Source organism: Tachyglossus aculeatus (assembly GCF_015852505.1).
Source record: "Tachyglossus aculeatus isolate mTacAcu1 chromosome 12 unlocalized genomic scaffold, mTacAcu1.pri SUPER_6_unloc_1, whole genome shotgun sequence".
NCBI lineage: Eukaryota > Metazoa > Chordata > Mammalia > Monotremata > Tachyglossidae > Tachyglossus > Tachyglossus aculeatus.
The window spans coordinates 12,320,019-12,344,878 of NW_024044828.1; the positions used below are offsets into that span (position 1 = coordinate 12,320,019).

Sequence of the window (24,860 nt, forward strand, 5' to 3'; positions counted from 1 at the left end):
CCCTTCAGTCACACTCTCCCAAGTGCTTAGTACAGTGCTCTACACATAATAAGCACTCAATAAATACCACTGATTGATTATTCTGCCAAGTGCTCAGCACAATGCTCTGAACAAACTAAGCACATAATAAATATAATTGATTGATTGATGGCTTCCCTTCAGTCACACTCTCCCAAGTGCTTAGTACAGTGCTCTACACATAATAAGCACTCAATAAGTACAAGTGAATGAATGCGTCTACTTTTGCAAAATGAGGGGATAATTCAGAGTCTGAATTACACCTAGGTTTCAATCGATATTTTAGGTAGAACTGTAATTTTTGGTCTGAAATAGCTACGTTATTGAAGTCTTGGGGCATTTGGGGGCCTGAATTAGCCAGATAATTTGCTGGTGTAGATTGTCTCAAGACATGTTGAAAGTTCGTACAGTACAAGAGAGATTTCTCTCTCTAATATATCCCACAATTTAGTCTCCAAAGTGCTAATTTGGTCTTGAGTGGGGAAGGTGTCAGTGGTCAGTTTTGAATGTGTCTTTTGGGCTTTGCCAAGCTCTAACCCTGGGCTGGATTTTAAAATGGAAACCTAGGGTATAGGTCCACACCCAACTGCTTCTCAAATTTATAGGTAGATAGAGGGTGCATCACAGAGAGGTGGGTACAGAGGTTTGAGGAGTGTGGGGTGGGTAAATGGTGAAAGAAAATAATTGTAGTCTAACTTGGGCAACTCTTCTCTAAAGAACTGGCAGACCTTGGCTCCAGGAATATCATGTCCCAGGGCCTTAGTTCTGACACCTCAGAATACAATCTCAGTAAGAATTCCCACTATGCCCTGTAAGGTCCTGCTGTGACCCTGACACCCCCAAGTGCCAGGGAAAACTCCTGGAGGAGCCAAATTCTTGTATTTCCAAGGGGTCTCTGGATAAATGGTTAACACTGGTAATTTGAATGCCCAAGGTGAGTTTTGGCCCAATTTTACTTGGGCTAAAAAGCAAGGGTACAATGAAGCACCCAACCTACTCTCAATATCACTTCAAATGGGAAAGGGAAAAGGAGGCCCTTGTCCTAGAGAACAACAGATAGCTTTGCCTTCCCAACACACTGGGTGAAACCCTGAGTGAATGAGTGGGTACTGAGATCTTCTGGTATTTACCAGTACCGTCGACAAATCCATCAATTTCCACATCTGGCAATGAAAGCTGGTCATTTTGGCTGTGGTGGAGAGTCCAGGAGGGTAACTTCACCGCCACAGATACATAACCGCATAACACCTAGCTGAGCTCTGAGGCCGCTTCTCTCGACTGTGACACAGAGTTCCAATTAGCACTTAAGGCAAGAGACTTTCTAGACAGCGCACTCACCTCGGCTCAGCCCGTCGGGTCCCCGGAGGATTCGGCATTCTTCTATCTGGCCAAATGGAGAAAACATCACCCTGATATCATTCTCATTACATTTCTTCGAAACCATTCCTATGAACAATTTTCTGTCTTCCACAGCTAGGAGATAAAAAATAATGAATGAGCAGAGACCATTTCATCTTTTTTTTCTCTTCCCCCACCCCCCCCCCCCCCCCCCCCCCCCCCCCCCGTAATCAATGCTTCATTACCACATCAAACTGAGCTCCAATCACACGAGCCAGCCTGCTTCTGAAGCGGCAGGTTGGTTCTTTGCTTATAACCGCCATCAATTCCTCATTTGCCCTCTCCCATGTCACTTTCTCCCCACAATGTTCTTCCTCTTGTGGTTGCTTAGTCAAGATATCCTAATTGGGCAGAAATATTAATACTATGTTGCTGTGACTCTCTCCATCCCTGGCACTTTGAGTGCTAATAAAAACTGGATCACACTTTCGAAATACCAAAGGGCTATGTACATGTTTAATAGATGGAAGGAAATCCACGGAAAGCAGCTTGCCCTACTGGAAAAGGCGTCGGCCTGGGAGTCAGAGGCCCACTGTTCTAAACGTGGCTCTGCCACTTGCCTGTTATGTGACTGTGGGCAAGTCATTTAACTTCTCTGTGCCTCAGTTTCCTTAACTGTAAAAATGGGGATTCAGTAGCTGTTCTCCCTCCTAGACTGTGAGCCCCATGGGGGACAGGGAGTGTCCTATTTGATTAACCTGTATCTATCCCAGCACTTAGAAAAGTGATTGACATTTAATTAGTCCTTAACAAATACCATTAATCATGTATGTATACACACACACACACACACACACACACACAAATATTGCAGCTAGATTTTGCAGACACCTTCAAAATGGGGTCTAATTCTCCTCTAGACTGAAAACTTGTCATGGTCAGGGAATGGTCTACCATCTGCTATACTGTACTTTCTTAATACAGAGCTCCACACAGTAAGTGCTCAACAAATATGATGGATTGGTAGATTCATTCAGAAGTATGGTGTTTTACTCCCCTTCCCAAGTGAAAGAGAAAGGCAGGAATGGAGCTGTCATAATGGAAGGCCTTGACAAAGACCATTACTCCAGAGATCGAGGGGATCTTGGTAATCAATTGGCAATGAATTTATTTGCCTGGGACCTAGGAAGTCAGTCACTTGGGGGAATGTTGAGAGGCAGAGGGGAAAAATAAGATCTCCATTCTCGTTATCCTCCTCCAGAGTCAAAAATTAGCTTCCCCGACAAGGTGAAGGCATTGCCCACTTCAGAACAGGCTGCCAATAAGAGAGGGAGATGCGGAGTACGGGAGGCGGGGTTTCATTTCCCTAGAGCTGATCCTTTAGATCAGTAGAGATGATGAGTCTGTATGAAAATAAAACAGGCATTTTCCTGAGCTATTAAGGGGTTCTTTATTAGGGCATTGATGTAGACAGCTCAAATCACTGAACAAAATCTGACTTTGAGGGCCAGTTGTAAAGTTGAAGAAAATTCTGGTTTACAAATTTAAGTCCTCTTGCTTACCAGGAATGGCTTCAGAATAGATCTGCTCAATAAAGGCTTGTTGACTGACTGACACCATCTTCACAAAGGAAAAAAAAAAAGGGCAGCAACCCATAATTTCAGTCCTTTGTAAGTGCAGTGTTGATTGTATAGTATTGTACATATGCTGCTTCTTTCGGAAACAGCATGCAAATCTAATCTGTTGCTAACAAATGGGCCATCAGAATTTAGGAAGGAAAGAGGGGGAAGGAGCTTTGCTCTCAAGGATTTGCCACACAGCTATTTATTTCTATTATTGTGCAAATTATTTAGATAATGAAGTATTTTTACTCTCTTGCTGGCTCCTACATTGTCTCTCTTCCCTACCATCATTCTACATATTAGCATAAGTTTTCCAAACAGAACAATGAGCCTGTGAATGAAGATACCAGTTTATCTAAATGGGATTCCCCCAATAGCCTGCATGGGTATTTTCAGTGGATTTAACAAAAAAGCAAACACAAGGACAAAGGCATGCAATGTACCAATAACAAGACCGAAGTTTGGTATCCTTTTTGCTATCCTTCTATAATCTGTCCTGATTATAAGGGGAAATTTCCTATTATTTTAAACCAACAGGGAAGTATTTTCCAGGCTTCAGAAGGAAAAATGCAAGAGGACATCAGATTGTAAACACAGCATCCCTGAAAGTTTTGGCTCTGGTAGACTGCATGTCCATTATTATGATGGGTATCATCTCTAGCTTTACAATTCTTCCTTGTGTCCAGGAACAAGGAAATTTTGCACAGAAAGCAGAAACAGCCAGCTTCGATCTCTGAGCTCTTTGGCTCAGTACTCAATTGTTCCTTGGGTTCTATTAAACGCACCACCTTTTAATCAACCTGTATACTGGATTGGGAGCCAGTAAAACAAACCCTGAGTACAGAGTACTCAGAAAACTTGGGAGAGTATAAAATAAATAGGAGGCATGGCTCCTGCTCCCAAGGATCCTGCTTATAATCCAGTGGGGAAGACAGGATAAACAATAATACACAGACAAGGAAATAAACATAAGACATGTGAAAAAAGGCTACTCCATAAAAGAGGTATAAGAGGCCAAAGGAAACATAACAAATACAATTGTCAATCAATCATGGCATAGTGGATAGAGCATGGGACTGGGAGTCACGAGGTCATGGATTCTAATCCTGGCTCCGCCACTTGTCTGCTTTGTGACTTCGGGAAAGTCACTTCAATTCTCTGGGCCTCAGTTACCTCATCTGTAAAATGGGGATTGAGACCGTGAGCCTCACATGGTACGGGGACTATGTCCAACCCAATTTGCTTATATCCACCCCAGTGCTTAGTACAGTGCCTGGCACATAGTAGGTGCTTAATAAGTACTATAATTTTTATTATTATTATTATTATTTATTGAGCACTTACTGGGTGCAGAGCACAGTATTAAGTGCTTGGGAGCATACAATATAACAGAATTGATAGGCAAGTGCACTGCCCACAGCTATTTTACAGTCTAGAGGGGGAGATTTTCAGTGATTCATTTCAATGCTCTATGATTTCTTAAAGATGAAGTGACCACAGCCAAACGGGATCTACCTGGTAAGGCATTCTGAAGGAAATCAACCAAGAGCCTTATTTGCAGTTCAAGTTATTTGACTGTCCAAGCCATGAATTTCCTTGGGAAGAGTGCTCTGAAGACTCAAAATAGGTCAGCTGAAGGTCAGCGGGACACAGCAACATCCTAATATCTGAAGAGTTAAACTGGATTCTCTTCAGATAAAAGGCTGAAGATTAAGATTTGAGTCTTACTGGTGGGGACGGGGGAAAGAGGATGGAGATAATTTAAGTAAGGATGGCAGAAGTAATGGTGTTTATTGAGCACCCATCAAACTAAGCGCTGGGGAAAGTCAAACAGAAGCACAGGGGATGACCCTTGTCCACAGGGAGCTTACACTCTCCTTATTCTCTCTCAGACTATCATGTCTTCCCCTGTCTCTCCTTCCAAAGGCTTTGCAGCCTTCTAATCCTACTAAATCCTGAAGAATTTGGTTCTTATTTTCTCAACCAAAGCACATGACAAATTCCCAACAGATCTTTGGCTTCATTGATAAATGCATAATTATGCCATTCAGCTAAAACGATTTGCAGGTTTTCAGCTTGAGGCTGCTTTTATAGTAAATTAAACAACCAGCTCCCGTGTGCCACTGTAAAACATGAAGCTCTTTTCAAGAGGAATACTCTAAAAACAGCAAGTGTGGTAAGATGGAAGCCAGGTTGGCTGTCAAGGACTATTTGTTATTAGTGATTAGGTGCTACATTTCAAAAAATTCCCTTCTGTTCTATCATAGGAACACAAACCATCCACGATGGTGTGTACTGAGGGTGGCAGTGAACTGACAGAAAGGGAGGAAAAGGATGCATCTCTTCCTTTCTATTTCTAGAATTGGCTTAGATTAATGATAATTAAATCAATGAAGAAGAATTCTTCCCTGGTCCATTTAAAACCCTTTTAAATTGGGCCTGTTTTACACAGGCCACCCGGTATAATTTCATTTTGCCATCTGGACTGTTAAATGTACTTCTTGCACATCAGTCAGTCTGAAAAAGGAAGCCAGACTGATTTTTCTCTATCCAATTTAGCACTACACTTCCCAAGCCCACTATAACCCAAGACAATCTACTCTTGCCATTTTTTCTCCTTTCTTAAAAATAAACTACTGTTTCCACTGAAATCAACTTAGAGAAATTAAAACGTATTAGCTGTTCTTAATAATGTATTTAGTAAAAAACAACAAAAACTCTTTTAAACAACTCTAAATGTCCCCATCAAGATCTTTTTCTTTGAGTAATACCTGTGTGGAACAAAGTCTTATTCTGATTTAATTATCTTTTATCTAACCCAATGCTTAGTGCAGTGCTTGACACGATATATACCATATTATCAAAACTAAGAAATTAAGGATTGAAACAGGATTTTCAAAATACAAACAGCTACTCAAGTTACAGTATGCATATCACCCACATGAATTATAATGATTTACAATGGTAAATATTTTGGAAGAAATTGAGAAATGGGTAATTGTTTTATATATAAATTATTTTTGTGTGATAGGAGGGAAAAGGGGGCTCTTTTAGAGTCCCTAATTGTAAATCGTCTAACACCCTAGTGTGTAATCTGTCAAAGTCACACCTGGATTAAGGGCTGCCTGAATTAATTAGCAACTTTTCTAGGTGTTAATGCTAACATATGGCATTTAATTACTGCCTCCAAATTTGTGAGCCTCTCCACACAGAATTTCAGAATTATTTCTTCAATCTTTCAACGATTCAGAACACGACTGTGTGAAAACGTGCAATGATCCCTTTTTGTTTGATTGGAGCCTCTGTAGGCCTCTCCCAATTGTCAGCACTTCCCCTCAAAATGTCCCAGTCCTACTTCTGGCACCAAACTATAAGATAATACAGTTTTGAGGCAATGGGGAAGAGGAGACTGCAAGTCTAAGGCTGCACTGCAGGAATCAAAGCCTGAGGGACTTCTGACATGTCATGAGGCTGCAGGCTCAAAGAGGAGAAGAATGGTCTGCTTCAAATGCCTGTCTTCTTCTTGTCCTGAGGCATCAGCTGACATTAGAGGAAAAAAAAGTGTGGCCTAGCGGTAAGAGCACGGGCCTGGAAGTGAGAGGACCTGTGTTCTAATCCCTCGGGTTTTCAATCAATCGATTAATCAATGGTATTTACTAAGCACCTACTGAGAAGCCCTACATGAAGCACTCAGGAAAGTATAACAAAAGCAGGATTCACACTCCTCCTACTCAAGGAGTTTACAATCTAATGGGAGAGATGGACTGAATTTATTTGCCAAGAGTGAAGCAGTGTGGCCTAATGCACACAGTAAGCGCTCAATAAATATGATTAACTGATTGATTGCTCAAGGGCCTGGGAGCCAGAGGACCTGGGTTCTAATCCCAGCTCTGCCACGTGCCTGCTGTGTGACCTCCTCTGTGCCTCGGCTACCTCCTCTGTAAAATGGAAATTAAGAATGTGAACTCTCTGTGGAACACAGACCGTGTTCTGTATCTACCTCCGTGCTTAGAACAGTGTCTGGCACAAAGAAAGCACTTAACAAATACTATTTATAAAAGAACAGTGTGAGTAAGAAGAGAAATAATAATATAATACATAAGGAGTTCAATTATACCTGGATGAATTAGTTGAAAAATAAAATTTTCAAATGAAAGTACCAATAAAAACATAAGTGATGAGGCTAGGAAAAAACCAATACAGTTGACGATGGCTAGAGATAGTTCTTAGGTTGATGTGGATTATTTTGGGGAGGCTTCCTGAAGGAGGAGGGCATTTAGGAAGGCTTTGAAGAGGGTGAGAGTTGTGGGCTGGTGGATTTAGTGGAGGAGGGAGATGAAGAGACATATAGGCAGGGGAGTAGTGCAAGCAAGGGGACAAAAGGGAGGAGAGGCAAAAGCAAGGTACATTTATCATTTGTGTTTGGGAGAAGTGTCTCCACTTCTAGGAGAACTAGGACAAAGCAGGTAAAGAGATCCAATACATAAGATGGGGAGACCTGGTGGAAAACCTTAGAGTTTTTGACTGCTGTGGAGAGACATCTTCAAGCTGTATGAGGCTTCAAGATTGCTTCCGCATCACTGTGTAGGATAGATGGGAGGTGCGAGAGGCAGAAAGGCCAGGGAGGAGGCTGGTACAGTAGTCTAAGAATGCTATGACCAGAGTTCCAGATTTCAGATCCACAATATTTAAAATCTTTTAAAAATCTAGAATTTTTTCCATATCTCACAGACGTAAGTGGAGCTGGGAAATGCTCGCTTATTTTCAAAGGGCGAGTTTTCTTTGTTTTCTAATGTATCACATTTTCTTCCAATAAAATAATTACTCACACTAAAACTAAATGAGATATATTTCTCAAATAACCTTCCTGTAGCTTGGGGACTCATCTGAGGCTCATTTGAATCTTAAAAGTAGGTAGAGAAGTTTGCTAGAACTGTTTGTCTTACAAGATTTCCTGTATTATTTTGCCACTAGCTGGAGTGGAAATGTGTTCAAATGGGGATTGTGGATGAATGCAAGTAAAAAAAAAAAGAATAAAGGCTTTAGAAATACTGTACGTGCAACCTGCATTTTACAGGTCTCAGGTTCAAAGCCAAAATAGAGGGTAATGGCTTTGTACAGTCATTAAGAATTTAAGAACTCATTTGGAAGGGGTGCACTGGAGTGGCAAAATTAGACCCATTCTATATTATGTGGACCACCTATCAAGTTCAGTTCATGTCTGTTTCCAAACATGGCTAAAAATTCAAAGGGTGATTCCTTTTCTAGAATGGATTTGTCCACCTCTCACTAATTCGTGATTAGGCACCCTCTGTTCTTTGTAAATACTGAGTTTAAGAAATCTGAACAAACTGAGAAAGAAAATAGTAAATGTCCAACTAGAGTGGGTCTTTGGCATTGTCTCTAAATGTCAGCAAATCAATAAAACTACAATTACTACTTGTGCAAGTTTCTAAAATCTGAGGCCTATTTACTGCTTTTGGCCCAAAGAAATCTTTTCTAAAACTATGATTTACCTGATTAAAATGGCTTGAAACAAGAAGCAGCTCTTGCTTTTTTTTTTTTAACCATATGATTCTAAAAATGATACATTTTGTCTGCTTTCTCTAGAACTGTGATGGAGTGGGGGGAAGTGAAACTCATTTCCGTCGATGCAATGTGTGAGGTTTCTGTTCCTTCTAACTTCAAAAACTTTTGGTAAAGTTCAGCTGACACCCTCCGAAAGCAGCCTTAGATTCATTTCGCACTGAAGGCTGCTGAAACAGCAGTGTGGTGCTTGAAAATCTAACTCCGGGTCTGGTGTTGGGAGGGCGGGTGGAAAGAAACTTCTGCTGTGGCCTCTTTACATACAGAGAAGCAGCATAGCCTAGTGGAACAAGCATGAGACTGGAGTCAGAAGAACTGGGTTCTAATCCCTGCTCTGTCTACTGCTTGTAATGTGACCTTGGGCAAATCACTTAATTTCTCTCTGCCTCCATTTCTTCAACTGTAAAATGCGGATTAAATATCTGTTCTCTCTCCTACTTAAACTGTAAATCCCATGTGGGGAAAGGATTATGTCCAATCTGATTAGCTTGTATCTACTCCAGGATTAGAACAATGCTTGAAACCTAATATCAAATTCAACAACAACAATAATAATGATAATAATAATGATAATAAACTCTTTCCAAGAGTTGCAGGGAGTTCGTTTCCAAGGTCTATTGTCATCCTCTGTTTTTTCTCCTTCTAGACTTTAAGATCACTGTGGGCAAGGGATGAGACTACCTAAGAGAAGCAGCTTGGCTCAGTGGAAAGAGCACGGGCTTGGGAATCAGAGGTTGTGGGTTCTAATCCTGACTCTGCCACTTAGCTGTGTGACTTTGGGCAAGTCACTTAACTTCTCTGTGCCTCAGTTACCTCATCTGTAAAATGGGGATTAAGACTGTGAGCCCCACATGGGACAACCTCATTACCTTGTATCTACCCCAGCGCTTAGAACGGTGCTTGGCACATAGTAAACTCTTAACAAATACCATGATTATTATTATTACTCTGTAACATTGTTATGCTGACTCTCCCAAGTGCAGAGTACCGTGTTCAGCACACGGTAAATATGATTGATTTAGCTATGGTTGAGTACCCACTGAAGGAGAAGTTTTGTTGGAAAATTCTCCTTAGAAGCAGACCAAGGAGGTACTAAGAATCAGTGTGGTCTAATAGAAAGAGCATGGACTGGGGGGGAGTCAGAGGGCCTGGGTTCTAATCCCAGCTGTTACCTAGGGCAAGTCACTTAACTTCTAGGTGCCACAGTTTCTTCATCTGTATAATGGGGATTAAACATCTGTTCTCCTTCTTACTTGGACTGTGAGCCCTGGGTGGAGCAGGGACTATGTCTCACCTAATTATCTTGTTTTTACCCCATTACTTAATTTGGTGGTTGGCAAAGAGTAAGCGCTTAACAAATATCACACTCTGAGGTACTTCTTGTTGTGGCCGTTACACAAGAGCCCGCTTGTGGACGTTTGTCACCACCTGACACGGAGGTCCGAGGAATATGAGGGTGGGAGTCAGCAATGGGAAGACAAAGAGTAAGGAGAAGGGGTTACAGAACACAAGGAGGAACAAGGGGAGTCGAGAATACCCGGAAGACCCAGCAGGAGACCACCCGAGATCTAGAGAAGTCTGCCATATCGAGAGAAAGGAGAGCTGTACCAAGTTTTAATATTCTAAACTTTCTAGTCCATGGAGAAGAGAAGCCTGAAAATGGGATGCACTACAATTAGCAAAAAATACCTTGTGGAGAGATTTGAAGCCCAATCATAATTTACATTTGCAGATATGGAGATCTCTAAGTGCATGGCTTCTGCCCTGATTACTAATTAATGAGCTGCAAAAATGCCTGTTGGAAGGAACCAGTGCTGATTATGTCAGCCTTGTGGGACGGAGGAGGTCTGCAGCCTAAGATGGTAGAAGATTTCTTTAGCCTCCATTTCACTAAATGAAAAGAACAAAGGCAGGACAAAAGGCTTATACAAATGGAAATACAAATGCTAATAAAAATGCAAAAGAAGAATCCAAGCATCGGTTCTATCAGGTCCCACAGAGGCAAACTCCAAACATTTTCCCGGACCCTGACAATTTCATCTTTGCATTTGGTATAAGTTAATTTAATTCATTCAACTAAGTGTTGAATGAATCCTCAAGAAAATACAGGCTCATTTTAATATTATTTAGAGAAGGCTGTAGAGTTTCCCCTTGGCTTGCCACTGGGTTAATTCCTCAAAGGCCTTGTGTTTGGATGATGAGACCAAAGGCTTATGGGACAGATGGTATGATATTATAGGGGTGGGGACATGGGAGAAGGGGAAGTTTGTGACAGTCACCCAGGGAAGTCTGACTTTTCTGAGTGGCTTTCACAGTAGGCTTACATCAAACTCCATCCCCACAGTCACCCTACTTGTTCCACTTGATGGGCAATCCAACTAAGATCTTTATGGGGAATCTCCTTCTCATTCTTGTTCAACTCCCAACTTAAGACTCCTAGAACTGCATTTACTGGTAAAATCAATGGTCCATTCACCTCAATACTGTCCATCTTGGCAACAAAAATACTGGAGGAACCATGTGATGGGTCCCTTGAAAATGATCCTAGTGTTTAGGTATGACATCTAATATCCCTATTACTTCTCCTCAACCCTAACTTTCCCCTCTACCTACCCATTAAGAACTGCTTGCCCATTAATGTATTAAAATCCCACTTGAATCTACAGATAGGCTTCTATTTGTTACTTGGGATAACAAACTCCACTGGCTTACCACCTTCATGGGAAGTAGTGTTTCTTTTTGCTTGTCTTGACCCCAACATCTTCACCCTCATCCAAGTGTGAAGAACTGGTGACTAATAACTGTGTGCCCTTCCAAGTCTTGTCTCAGCCTGCATTATTCTAGACTGAAAAGTAATGACTTTTTCAGTCCATCTCCTTTCCCCTGATCATATTGTGTTTTCTTCCTTCTTGCGTCGCCAGTGTGCACATGTGCTGGGAAAATCCACCTCGCAGGAGTTTGCAAACAAAAGTCATAAACCAAGGGGTAATTTTCCCAGGCTAGCCCCAGTTAGAGGAAGAGAAAACCATTCCCTCTAACATCTCCTCTGCACCTTCCTCCCCAAGATAAATCACAAAGTGGAAAAGGATGGCATTTCTTCAGATCAGCCAGTGGAAAGAAAGTTGCCTGAAATAGTTCTTTTTGTTTTTTAGGAAGGAAAGGTGAGCTGGATAGGTTTTTTTTTTATTTTAATTTAAAAACAGATATTATAAGTAAGAAATGAAATCGACCTACCATTTGACTTTTCACTATCTGCAGGTTTCATCTGAATGGGATGATGCATCTAAAATACAAAGGAGAGAAAATAAAGACAGGTTGGACAATTGGAAAGGAAAACTCTTGCCACCTGAAACTGAGCATCGATGAGACAACAAGGACTTATAATCAATACGAAACACTGTTGAAGTAAGCGAGAGCAACAAACTCAGAATAAGGCCCCAGTAACCCACTTAGACATGCAAAGCAAACATTAGTTCAGTATTTTATATCCAGCTGCTAAATCTCTTCAATTCACAGGGTCCAGAGGACTGGCCATGATTCAAATGTGGCATAGTTTGTTTTTAAACTCCAAAGGGTCTCTCCTAGCTGACCGCTGGGTGGATTTTTCTTGAATTCCGACTCTTATATGTTTTCACTGGCTTTATTACTCCACACAGGACTCAGAAGAGACTAAGAACGTAATCTGGCAGCTGCCAGATGATCAAAATGAGGAAATAGTGAGGAATTTAGACACAAAGAATGACTTTCCGGCTCTTCATGAATACCACAGTGGTAACATTCAAAGTTGAGTTTTTCTCCATGCCCAAATAACATTCAAGACCCTTTAGTCAAAATGCCATAGTAGGATGCAATTCTCAATAGTTAAATTTTTCAATGCAGTTACTTAGTTCATTACTACAGTTTTAATTTGAGTCTCTCCCACCTCCTCCAAGCTGATTTACAGTTTGCCTGAAGAGGGATGGCTAAGCATCAGGTAATGATGGACAGAGCTCAGAATTGGGAGGCATGAGAGCTGAATTGAATTCCTGACTCTGCTAGCGATTCCTAAAATGTCTTTTCTTTGGGTTTTCCCATTCTTCAAATGGGTAAAATACTACTACTACTACTAAAACTAATTGTGGTATTTGTTAAGTGCTGACTATGTACTGAGCACTAAGTGCTGGGGTAGATATAAGATAATTAGGTCCCACTTAAGATTCACAGTCTAAGTAGGAAGGAGAACAGGTATTGAATCCTGATTTTTCAGAAGTGGGAACTGAGTCAGCCAATCGTATTTATTGAGCACTTACTATGTGCAGAGCACCTTACTAAGCACTTGGGAGAGTACAATATGAGAGAAACATTCCCTGACCACAAAGACCTAACAGTATAGCCAGAGAGACACACATTAATATAAATAAATAAATTACAGCAATGTACATAACTTCTGTGGGGGCTGGGAACCAAGGCACAGAAAAGGTGAGTGACTTGCCCAAGTCACCCAGCAGGTGAGTTGCAGAACTGGGATTAGGACCCTGGTCCTCTGACTAGGCCAAACTGCATCTCAATTGACTGGGTATAATTCACTGACCAAGACTAACAAGGAGTCCAATAACAGCTTTTCTCCAGAGTCCAATAACACTTCCATATTCTCTACTTAGAAGGGGTTGATCAATCAGTAGTGCTTATTGAGTGGCTGCAGAGTGGTGAATACTGTATTCAGAGCTTGGGAGAGTACAATAGAGCTAGAGGACAGGATCCCTGCCCACAGGGAGCTTAAAATCCTTTCTGAGAATTTTGAAATCATGACTTTCATCATGGTAGAGACCGCTGTGAAAAATAACAAAGGGGCTTATTCCATACCAAGCAGAAAAGGAGGTGTTTTGGTTGCAAGCACTGATTTTCACTCTCTGCTCCTTCTCCCTCCCATGCTCCATGGTTCCTCCCACGGACACCTTTCCTCTTGGGGTGTGCACTCTTCCTCCTAGTCCTCCCCTAATTTGTCTTTTTTCTACCATCTCCAACAAGCCAGGTGGTGCTTCGAAGATGCCATGGATTACCAGTTTTCATATAATTCTGCGCAACGCGAGGGCACAGAAGCTGACAGAATCATGGTCTGAGGTTTAATCTCCATTAAAGAAAGCGAGACTGAGTACCGAATAGAAGAACAAACCACTAGGCATCAAATATGAACCTTACGATCCCATCCAATGGCTATTTAGGGACAGGAGAGACCAAGAAAAGATTGATGCGGGAATTTTCCCTGGCAAGGTTTTCTGTGGTGTGCCAAGTCTCGGTATAGACGGATGCATTAGCAAGTCAAATCACATCACTGTGCATTTTCCACAGAGTTTACTCTGAGGAGAGAATGCTACCTCCATGCCCAATTAAAATATATTCCTCTCACTGCCTGAAAAAGACCTCCTGCCTCATTTTTTTTTTTACCATACCCTAAGGAAGATGTGAGACACAGAGTGGATGGAGTCATGGGATAGGCAAGCTGCTTTTATGGTTGTGGGCCCCATTTTCTTTGAACCCCTAATTTCCCCAGTGGACTCCCATCCCTTTTGTGCCATATCTCTGGGTTTTATCTAATTTAAAGGAACAGGGAATGGAATTTGGCCCAGTCATTTAAAAGATGTGAAATGATGACCCTTTGTCAGAGCGAATCATGTCCTGGGTCTAAGGTGGGACTTCAGAGTCCGGGAGAGTCAGTGTTGTCAGGGAGCAAACAGCACAGTGTTTTGGTCAGGTACCACTGCTCTTAGGAAGCAGTAGTCAGTCAGCCAACTGAATTTATTGAGCACTTACTATGTGCAGAGCACTGCACTAAGCATTTGGGACAGTACAATATAACAGACACGTTCCCTGCCCATAACAAGCTTACAGTCTAATAGGGTTCTAATCCTGGCTCCGCCACTTAACAGCTGTGTGGCTTTGGGCAAGTCACTTAACATCTCTATGCCTTAGTTACCTCATCTGTAAAATGGGGATTAAGAATGTGAGCCCCATGTGGGACAACCTGATTACCTTGTATCTACCCTAGTGCTTAGAACAGTGCTTGGCACATAGTAAGTGCTTAACAAATACCATTATTATCATTATTATAAACACATTTATTTTTAAGGTTCTAAACCTGGCTCCTCCCCTTACGTGCTGTGTGACCTACGGCAAATCACTTAATTTCTCTGTACCTCAGTTCCCTCATCTGCAAAATGGGGATTCAATACCTGCTCTCCCCCCACTTGGACTGTGAGCCCCATTTGGACGTGCTAATCTTGTAGCTACCCCAGGGCTTGGAGCATAGTATGCACTTAAAAAAAATCACTAGATGGGGAGACAGACATTAAAGTAAATTACAGATGGATATCAATCAATCAGTGGTGGAACCTGGATTAGAACCCAGCTTCCCTGACACCCAGGCCTGTCTGAAATGTGACATCCTACATACGCTTATAACAGCTCTATGCCCAGGGGAAAGAGCAGGGACCTGAGAGTCAGGATCTTGGGTTCTAATCCTGGCTGCACCACTGGCTGCTGTGTGCCCTTGGGCAAGCCACTTCACTTCTCCCTCCTACTGAGACTGTCAGCTCCATGTGGGACAGGTACTGCTTCTGTCCTGATCATCTTCTATCTGCCCCAGTCCTTGGCACATAGCAAGTGCTTTTACAAATACCAAAATTACTATTACCCTGCCATTTCTGCAGATGAATTAGATTCTGACTGTGAAGCATTTGGAATTCCTTTGGGAAAGATGGTTTACTATTACTTAATACAGGAAACCCCTTCATAACTAAATTAACAGGAACAAATTGTGCACAGATAACTTTTAAAAGAGTTTTATATTGCATAGTGCTGGGACCAATTGGAGAATGTTTTTATTTGAAAGTGTTAAGAGCTAATTCATTATAGTTGGGTTAGATCTTTTAAAGGGAGTAGATACACTCATATCAATCCCATTTTCACTTTTGCCCCAATGCATGGCCCCTACAGGTTAAGGAGATTTACTCTGGGGTTTGTGGGTTCTGCTATGAGTTGATAACCTTTATTTACATGTCTAAATTATGAAAAAAGTGGGAGTCACTCCCCTTCTGTATAACAAGGTTCACGGATTCAGAGTCACTGGAATAGAGAGTACTCCTAAGAACTGTACTGAGAAGTGTGTGACCTTGGGCAAGTCACTTCACTTCTCTGGGACTCAGTTACTTCACCTGTAAAATGGGGATTAAGACTGTGAGCCCCATCTGGGTCAGGGACCTTGTTCAACCCGATTTGCTTATATCCACCCCAGCGCTTAGTATGGTGCCTGGCACACAGTTAGCACCTAACATATAGCACAATTATTATTATTTTATTACTATAGGACAACAATTTCAGGCTGAGAACCCATGTGACTTCAGTGGAGGAATAATAATGATAATGATAACAATGGCATTTGTTAATCACTATGTGCCAAGCACTTTACTAGGCAGAGGGGTAGAGAGAGGATAATCAGATCCGACACAGACCCTGCCCCACATGGGGCTTAGAGTCTAAAAGAGAGACAGAACAGGTATTTAATCCCCATTTTACAGATGAGAAAACTGAGGTCCAGAGGAGTTAGGGGACTTGAACAAGATCGCACATGGGGTCAGTGGTTAACTGGGATTCCTGATTCCCAGGTCTGTGCTCTTTCCTCTGGGCCAGGCAGTTGTGAGAAGATGATGTAGGATGTAACAAGAAGATACAAATTTCATACTTGGCCATAGGTAAAACGAGATGGAAAATAAAGGGGCTGTCCCAGGAAAATAAGGTGATAGTCATTAAAGTAATGTGGGACAGTGAAGAGCAGCCCCAAATAGGTTTCGGAAGGTAGGAGACTCATTCTCATTAGGCTTACATTTCTCTAACAGAAGGAGCCTCCCAGTTTGTATTGGTTCTGCAATCTCTGTAGATTGGAGAAAGCCATCAAACCCACAATCCACAGGCCAGCTCTCATATGACCTAAGGGACATTATGAAAACAGCTCAGGGCGGGGAAAGGGGAGCGGAGAATGGAGATGAGAGGACATTAAACAACCTAGAATTCTATTTAATTGAAACACTATTGTGTTCAAAACACTTTCCATATTTCATGCTTAATTAATTTGTGATTTTGGGGATTGGAGGGGTGGCAGATTCGTATTACTCATTCCAGACTGGTTTCTCTTTTGCATTTGAGACTGATTAAAAGAGGGTCTTGAGGGGGCCAGCTGTGATGATGTTGGATATGCTGGTTCAGATCTTTTTGGTTTGATTCCAGGCTCTGTTCCTGATTAATTGTGTGACACTGATCAAGTTACCATGCATCTCCACCTGCCTCTATGCTTCTTTCTAAGCACAGCAAACAGCCGGGAGAGCTGCAGAGCTCAACTGCTGCAGGTGCCAATGACGAACGTGGTCCCGGGAGAAAAACAGACAAGCATAACACCTAAAAGCAGCGAGGATGGCAGCAGCGCAACCTGATTCCCTTGCAAATATGGGAATCAGGTCTGCAGCTTGCCTGCTTGTGGCTCCTTCCAGCTAAGAACTTCGGCAGTATTAGCAGCAACAACATTTATTGAATTTCCATTTGGTGTTGGTGCAGTTTACAAGGTACTTGGGAAGTACAGAATAAAAAAGAGGTATATTCCCTCACCACATGGAGCTTATACTCTAATAGGGGAGACAAACAGAAATATTTACAACAGCCTCCCCAAAATACCTAGAATCAGCAAGGATTAGTGGATAGAACAGCAGCATGGATCAGTGGAAAGAGCACGGGCTTTGGAGTCGGAGGTCATGGGTTCAAATCCCGGCTCCGCCACTTGTCAGCTGTGTGACTTTGGGCAAGTCACAACTTCTCTGGGCCCGTTACCTCAGATGTAAAATGGGGATTAAGACTGTGAGCCCCTTGTGGGACAACCTGATTACCTTGTATCCCCCCAGCGCTTAGAACAGTGCTTCACACATAGTAAGCACTTAACAAATGCCATCATCATTATTATTGTTATTATTAACACGGGTCTGGGTGTCAGTAGGACCTGTATTCTAATGTAATGTCTGCTGGGTAACCTTGGGCAAGTCACTTCACTTCTCTATGCCTCAGTTACCTCATCTGTAAAATGGGGGTTAAGGCTGTGAGCCCTATGTGGGGCAGGGACTGTGTACAACCTGATTAGCTCAGATATACCCCAGTGATTAGTACAGTGCCTGGCACACAGTAAGCACTCAAATACCATAAGAGAAAAAATACTTGCATACAAATACTTGAGTGACGAGGAGGGCTTAAGTACGTCCACAAATGCTATAAAGGGCTGAAGGGATGATATGGATCAGGGTCCTGGGAAATTTATTGCGGAAGGCTTGTTGGAAGAGGTGGGATTTTAGAAAAGATTTGATGTTCAGAGAGCAAAGATCTGTCTCATGTGGGCAGGGAGTGAGTCCCCAGCCAAACAATCAATGTGAGCGAGGGGTTGGAGGGGAGATTCCCTTTGATCCCAGGGGTGCCGCTGGCTCCCTCTCCCTCTGGGGAGACCATTTTTATTTTTAATAATAGTCATGATAATTAATAATGGTAGGATTCAGCTTGTAGGCAAGACACACTTCTCTGGTGACTCCAGAGGGCCCTGGCCCGATGTCAAACTGACACCTTTCCCCGTGGCATTTACAACCTGCCATAGACATGTTGGCATGGAAGAGGGTCTACCTCAACTGCCCTTCTGAAACAAGGACTCAGAAACAACTGGGGTTTCTCACCTCCCAGGGACAGACACCTGAGCTATGATTCGCAGAAGTGTAGCCTAGAGCCTAGTGAAACAAGTATGGGGCTGGGATAAGGAGACTTGTGTTTCTGTCCTGGTTCCCCTCCTTTTTATATGCAGTGGAACTTTGAGCAACTCATTTTTACCCCTCTGTTTCATCACCTGTAAAATTCATTCATTCATTCATTCAATCGTATTTATTGAGCGCTTACTGTGTGCAAAGCACTGCACTAAGCACTTGGGAAGTACAAGTCAGCAACATATAGAGACGGTCCCTACCTGACAACGGGCTCACAGTATAGAAGGGGGAGACAGACAACAAAACAAAACATGGAGACATGAGGTACAGACCTCAACCTTTCCCCGGCGGAATCGTCCTCTGAATAAAAACTGTGGTATCTGTAAAGTGCTCTTACTATGTACCAAGCACTGTGCTATACACTGGGGTAGAGATGATACACTCAGAACAGAGACAGTTCCAGCTGTTCTCCCTCCCTCTTAGAATGTGAGCCCTCTGTGGGACAGGGAGTGGGTCTGATCCGATTATCCTGTACTTACCCCCAGTGCTGTCACACAATAAGTGCTTAATAAATATTATCATTATTTTTAATATCATTAGACCAATGAAGGCTCTGGGAGAGAAACCAAGATCTAGGAGAGAGTGGAACTGAGAGAGAAGAAAATGAGAAGGAGCCTTCAGTTAAGGTGATTGCATCCTGTACCCCGGACACACACAAGGGCTTGGTATAGTGTTCTGCACACAGTAAGTACTCAATAAATACCACTGATTGATTGACTGATACCCCTTTGGCCACAGAGCTGTACTCATTTCCACTGTGATACACAACCCCAAGCTCCAGTCTTGTAAAATGGTCACTCTGCCTCACTCTCCTTTCAGAGATGGAGCAGAGAGGCACAGAAGTTTCAGATGGAATGAGTTTCCACGGCTAGTGTGAAGAAAGATCCTGGGCTCGAATTCTTGAGATCTGGAGGGAGGGGAAAAGGGCAAGGGAAGGGTCATGCAGCTGGTTTCTTACACACAGGAACGTTCTTGAAGAAACTTGTTTAACCTGGGCCATCACCAATTGATACATTAACTACCTTTAACACTTGATTCAATGCAACATGTCATTTTATAACCTGGAATGGGTTTTACAGAGTCACTGGCATGCATCTCATTATTAAACCCATCCTGACCCCCTGAAAGAGCAGTCGTGATGGCACATATTATAAGCTCTCTGCCATAAAATATTTAAAGATAGAGAAGGAGGGGGAGAAAGAAAAAGAAGCATTGCCACAAAAGCGAATCCAAGAAAGTGAATTCACAAAGAAGAAGAAAATAAAAGGAAGCCTATACGAGTCAAACCAAATAGGTCCTTTTCTTTCCTGCGACAAAGAGTCAAAGCAGGGGGGGAGGGGGGAAAGGCTGAATGCTTTAAATTGTGTTCATATAACTCTAGGCTATAAAATAATAAAAACACCTATGTTCTCTAAAGTAGTCTCAAAAATTACAGTTAGTAGAAAACTGCTTTCAAATGGAAGCATGTCATAATAATGATGGTATTTGTTAAGCGCTTACTATGTGCCAAGCACTGTTCTAAGCACTGGGGTAGATACAAGGTAAGTAGGTTGTCCCATTTGGGGCTCACAGTCTCAACCCCCATTTTACAGATGAGGGAACTGAGGCCTAGAGAAGTGAAGTGTCTTGCCCAAAGTCCCACAGCTGACAAGTGGAGAAGTAGGATTAGAACCCACGACCTCTGACTCCCAAGTCCGGGCTCTTGTCACTAAGCGACACTGCTTCTCATGCCATCTCTTGAAATGAAGGACTGTGGGGTTTTTTTTTTTGTTGTTGTTGTTGTTTTAAGAGGGGGAAGGGACATTATTATAGTAGTAATAGTATCTATTAAGCACTTGCAGTGCGGAGTGCAATGTACTAGGCACTGGGAGAGAATACATCTGTGGGAATTAGACAAGATCCCTGTCCGTTGCGGACTCACAATTTAAGGGAAGTGGCAAATCACAAAGCTACATGCTTATAAACTTGGACTTTCCCCAGAAAAGGTCAGGGGAGAAAGCTGAAGAGCTGCCACTGATTACTTGACTTATAATTGCAGTATTGGTTAGGTGCCTACTAGAGAGAAGCAGCATGGCTTAGTGGAAAGAGCCCGGGCTTGGGAGTCAGAGGTTGTGGGTTCTAGTCCCAGCTCCACCACCTGTCAGCTTTGTGACTTTGGGCAAGTCACTTAACTTCTCTGTGCCTCAGTTACCTCATCTGGAAAATGGGGACTAAAGCTGTGAGCCCCACGTCGGGCAACCTAATTACCTTGTGTCTACCCTAGTGCTTAGAACAGTGCTTGGCACATAGTAAGTGCTTAACAAATACTATTATTATTATTATTAGTTGCCAAACACTGTACTAAGAGCTGAGGTAGATATAATCGGGTTGGACACACTGGGGATCACTGTCTAAACAGGAGGGAAAATGGGTATTGGATCCCCATTTATCATACACACAACCAAGATACAGAGAAAATCCAAGAGGCCTAAAAGAATGAGTCCTCATTCAGTTCTGGAGGCTCCAAGTCAACTTTGCAGCTAAAATAACTACCCATTTTCATTCCTGTCAAAACCATATGACATCTGTATGAATGGGAAAACATGCAATGGAACGGCTTACTTCTGGCAAAAATAAAAACATGGCAGGGAAATTAGATTAATCTGGGTGGAATTCTATCAGGGAATTTGGAGTGGGTCGTGGTGATTAAGTCATCATTTCTGTCAGATTACTCTAATCGGCTGTCAAATAACATCGCACAGCCCCATCTGTAACTTGGCATCCTAGTTATCCTCTCTGCTACCTTCTGTATACAAAACACATTCTAAACAAGAAGAAACATAGCCTCACATTTAATAGTCATTAGCTATGATTAGGTTCTGTGTTTTCATACTGAATCACAACACAAGCTTACATTTTGCTTCATTTTTCCTAAAATGAGAAAAAAATGGCATAGGTGTAGAGCAGGAGTGGGAAGTAACTGTTCTGAATCAAGTTCATAGACAGTAGTGTGGGATACTTCAAATCCCACAGTTATGGGACTGTTAACCCTTTTAAAATTAGCAGGATGATTACTGCCCAGCTACCACAACCTGAAAAGAAATCGAATCCATCAGTGACATATCAATTTGCCTTTGTAGTTTGATTTGGGGTGGGGGGAAGGCACTGCATCTATAATATTTAGTTTAGATTTAGATGCAACTTTGCCAAAAATGAGAGAGAAACTAAGAGGGCAATCTTGAAAATGAACTAATTACAAGATAAGTTTAAGGGATCTTTAAACTGGAATTTGGATCCACCCAGGCATAACCAAGGCTCCAGGAGTAGATTCAGAGGCATTAGAAGCAGTGTGGCCTAGTGGAAAGAGGATGGTCCTGGAAGCCAAAGGACCTGGGCTCTGCCCTTGCTGGCTGTTTGATATTGGATAAGTTGCTTATTTTCTCTGTGCCTCACTTTCCTCATCTGCAAAATATGGATTCAATGACCATTCTTCCTATTTAAACTGTGAGCTCTATGTGGGACAGGGACTGGATCTGATCTGACTGTATTACATCTACCCTCAGTGCTTAGTACAGTGCTAGGCACACAATAATAATAATAATACTTCTGGTATTTATATCTGTAATAAGCACTCTGGTGGATACAAGCCACTTGGGATGGTCACAGTCCCTGTCCCACATGGGGCTGACAGTCTCAACCCCCATTTTACAGATGCGGTCACTGATGCACAGAGAAGTAAAGTGACTTACCCAAGGTCACACAGCAGACAGGTGGCAGAGCCAGCATTAGAACCCATGACCTTCTGACGCCTAGGCCCGTGCTCAATCCACTATGCCACACTGCTTCTCTAATAGTAAATGCTTAGCAAATACCCCAAATAATATTATGCTTTGCACACAGAAGGAACTTAATAACTTATTATTACAATTACTACCACAGCTGGTGCTATGTGGTCCTCCGAAAATTTGTTCCTTCTGCCCACTGCTAATATTAGAGAGGCACTTAGAAGGTGGCTTGCTTCATGCATGTTCTGGCCAAAATAAAAAAATTCCCCCTAAAAATTACCTCCCAAAACATGCCTGCCATTGCCAATGAAGACATGGATGGGGGGGACTAAGGCAGTCTTATGATAGATGGGAAATATGAAACAATGATGAATGGGCAATAATCAACACAGGAAACATTTTAGCCTTTCTTTCTTTTTCTTTTGTCTCTCTCCCTCACCTTTCAAAGGCTTAATTGTGGATTTCCCTTCCAAGAAAAAAGTCAGGCATTTCATCATTAGAACAGAAATTCTATGATTTTTTTTGCCATGGAACTTGACTTAATTTGGGTGACTTAACATGGAAATTTTTTGAAAATGCTGCCAATTCTCATACTTCTTAGTGTCTTGAGGTCCCCACTGTTAGATGACATTCCTGCAATTCTGTCTTCGAAGAAAATTAAAAATTTGACCGTCCTCCCCCACCCCCAAAACAGGTCCAAATGAATTTTAATGTCAACAGATCTGTAAGAGGAACTGCAAATGGCTCCTGAGAGACACGGAGGGTTTCGAGATTCATTTCACAAAGATCAGGGTCACACAGCCACACACAGGAGCTAATTCTGAAAGGACAAAAAAATAACAAAAAAAGGGGAAACCACAGAAAATTCCAACACTCTTATCGCCTTGTCTAAACTTTCCTAATACAGTTAAAAGCTGAATAAGGTGTTAAAAGGCATTACTCGACCACATGTAGGCCTTTCCCAGGGGACAAACAGCAGGTTCCATAAGAAGAGAGAAATGGTTTATTTTACCTGCCTTAAAAATAAAATCCCACGTTGAAGATCTCAGGATAGGCCAAAAGTGCAAAGAAATGACTTCTGGGAAGTCAAGTCTCTTCACGAAACTTGGCTAGTTCTGCTTTAAGTTTAGGAGTAGGAGTGGTTTAGGGAGCTATCACCTCCTGAGGGAGGATCCCCAACTGATATATTCCTTTTTCCCTCAGTCTCTTAGCTACATTTACCTAAGAGGTTTGAGTGCTCAGTTTGGCAAAACAATGTGGCTTAGTATTACTAGGCTGTACTTCGCTTAGAGAAGCAGTGTGGTCTAATAGAAGGAGCACACACCGGGGTTATAATCCTGACTGTCTGCTGTGAGACCCTGGGCAAGTCACTCCACCTCTCTGTGCTTCAGTTTCTTCAACTGTAAAATGACAATTCAATACCTGTTCTCCCTCCATGTGGACTGTGAGCTCCATGTGGGACAGGGACTCTGTCCAACCTGATTACCTTCCTCAGTGCTGAATACAGTGCTTGGCACATAGTAAGCACTTAAATACCATAATTACTATAATTAATTCACATATGATGGGTTGATTCTTTTCCCTTATTTTTTTTTTCTTAATCTATATAAACGTTAGTTCCAGCTCCCAATTCCACCCCTGTTCTCTGTGCCAATTCCTCCATCTTGTTATGGTCTTCTGATGTCGAGAACTCTCACTCCACCCAAGTACTAATAAAGACTAGACTTTTTTTTGGAAATTTAAGTTTCAGATCATTTAAGGTCCCCACCAGGACCAGGCCCAGTAGAAATCTTATAAACATTTTTGTATGTCTAAAGATTTTTGGACCCTACAGGCAGGACTGATTTGGTAAGCACCATTACAATTTCACAATAGCCCACAGACATCTCCAGAGGGTCAAAAAGCACTTCAATTTCTGATAGATTTTTTTAAGCTTTTCATTATGACTTGTGTTCTTGTCAATGCAATCAAACGAGCCCAGAGTGATTTTCAGATTAGCTACAAAATGTTTTTCCAACCTGAGTAAACTGCCCTTTTAAACCTCTGGGCTTAAATTTATAAATCTGAAAAGAAACTACCCCTTTAAATTTCAAAACTCACCCAATGACAGAAATTCTATCTGTCTTTTCCCAAAGTTCTGCAGGTTTCTCCTAGTTATCCCTACGTCCTGCTGTTCCCCTTATCAACAGGCTAAGAGAGCACAAACTTTTCTGCCTGCAGATTGAGAGTTCCATCAAGAACATAGATCCACTTCAGCCCTGAACAGGAATAAGACAGGCAGCTTAGGAAATTTCTCCTCAGGCCTGTTGCTTGACTTTGGGTGCCAGGCTCATGACTGGTTGCTAGGGATTTGAACCCATGGCCTCTGGCTCCAAAGCCCGGGCTCTTTCCACTGAGCCACGGGATGAAGACTGTGAGCACCCCCGTGGGACAACCTCATCACCCTGTAAGCTCCCCAGCACTTGGAGCAGTGCTTTGCACACGGTAAGTGCTTGACAAATGCCATCATCATTATATTCTAGACTGTGAGCCCGCTGCTGAATAGGGACCATCTCTATATGCTGCCAACTTGTACTTCCCAAGCGCTTAGTACAGTGCTCTGCACACAATAAGCACTCAATAAATACGATTGAATGAATGGATAAATTCATAGAAGACAGATCTGCCAAGAGTTACTGAAGTTCATCCCTAACCTTGACAATGGAAAACCACCA

The 24,860-nt window shown here is 42.2% G+C and overlaps 1 protein-coding gene across 16 annotated transcripts in view; it reads right to left on the reverse strand.

Annotated features, from left to right (window-relative positions):
* The window catches only part of CELF2 (CUGBP Elav-like family member 2), a 452,584-nt gene that overhangs the window by 59,046 nt on the left and 368,678 nt on the right, over positions 1-24,860 (reverse strand). For all 16 annotated transcript variants that reach the window (XM_038740993.1, XM_038741000.1, XM_038740994.1 and 13 more), the window contains 2 exons: positions 11,799-11,847; positions 1,357-1,491 (listed from right to left, as the gene is read on the reverse strand). In XM_038740993.1, the coding sequence (XP_038596921.1) occupies positions 1,357-1,491; positions 11,799-11,847 (184 nt within the window). The remainder of the gene's footprint in view (positions 1-1,356; positions 1,492-11,798; positions 11,848-24,860) is intronic.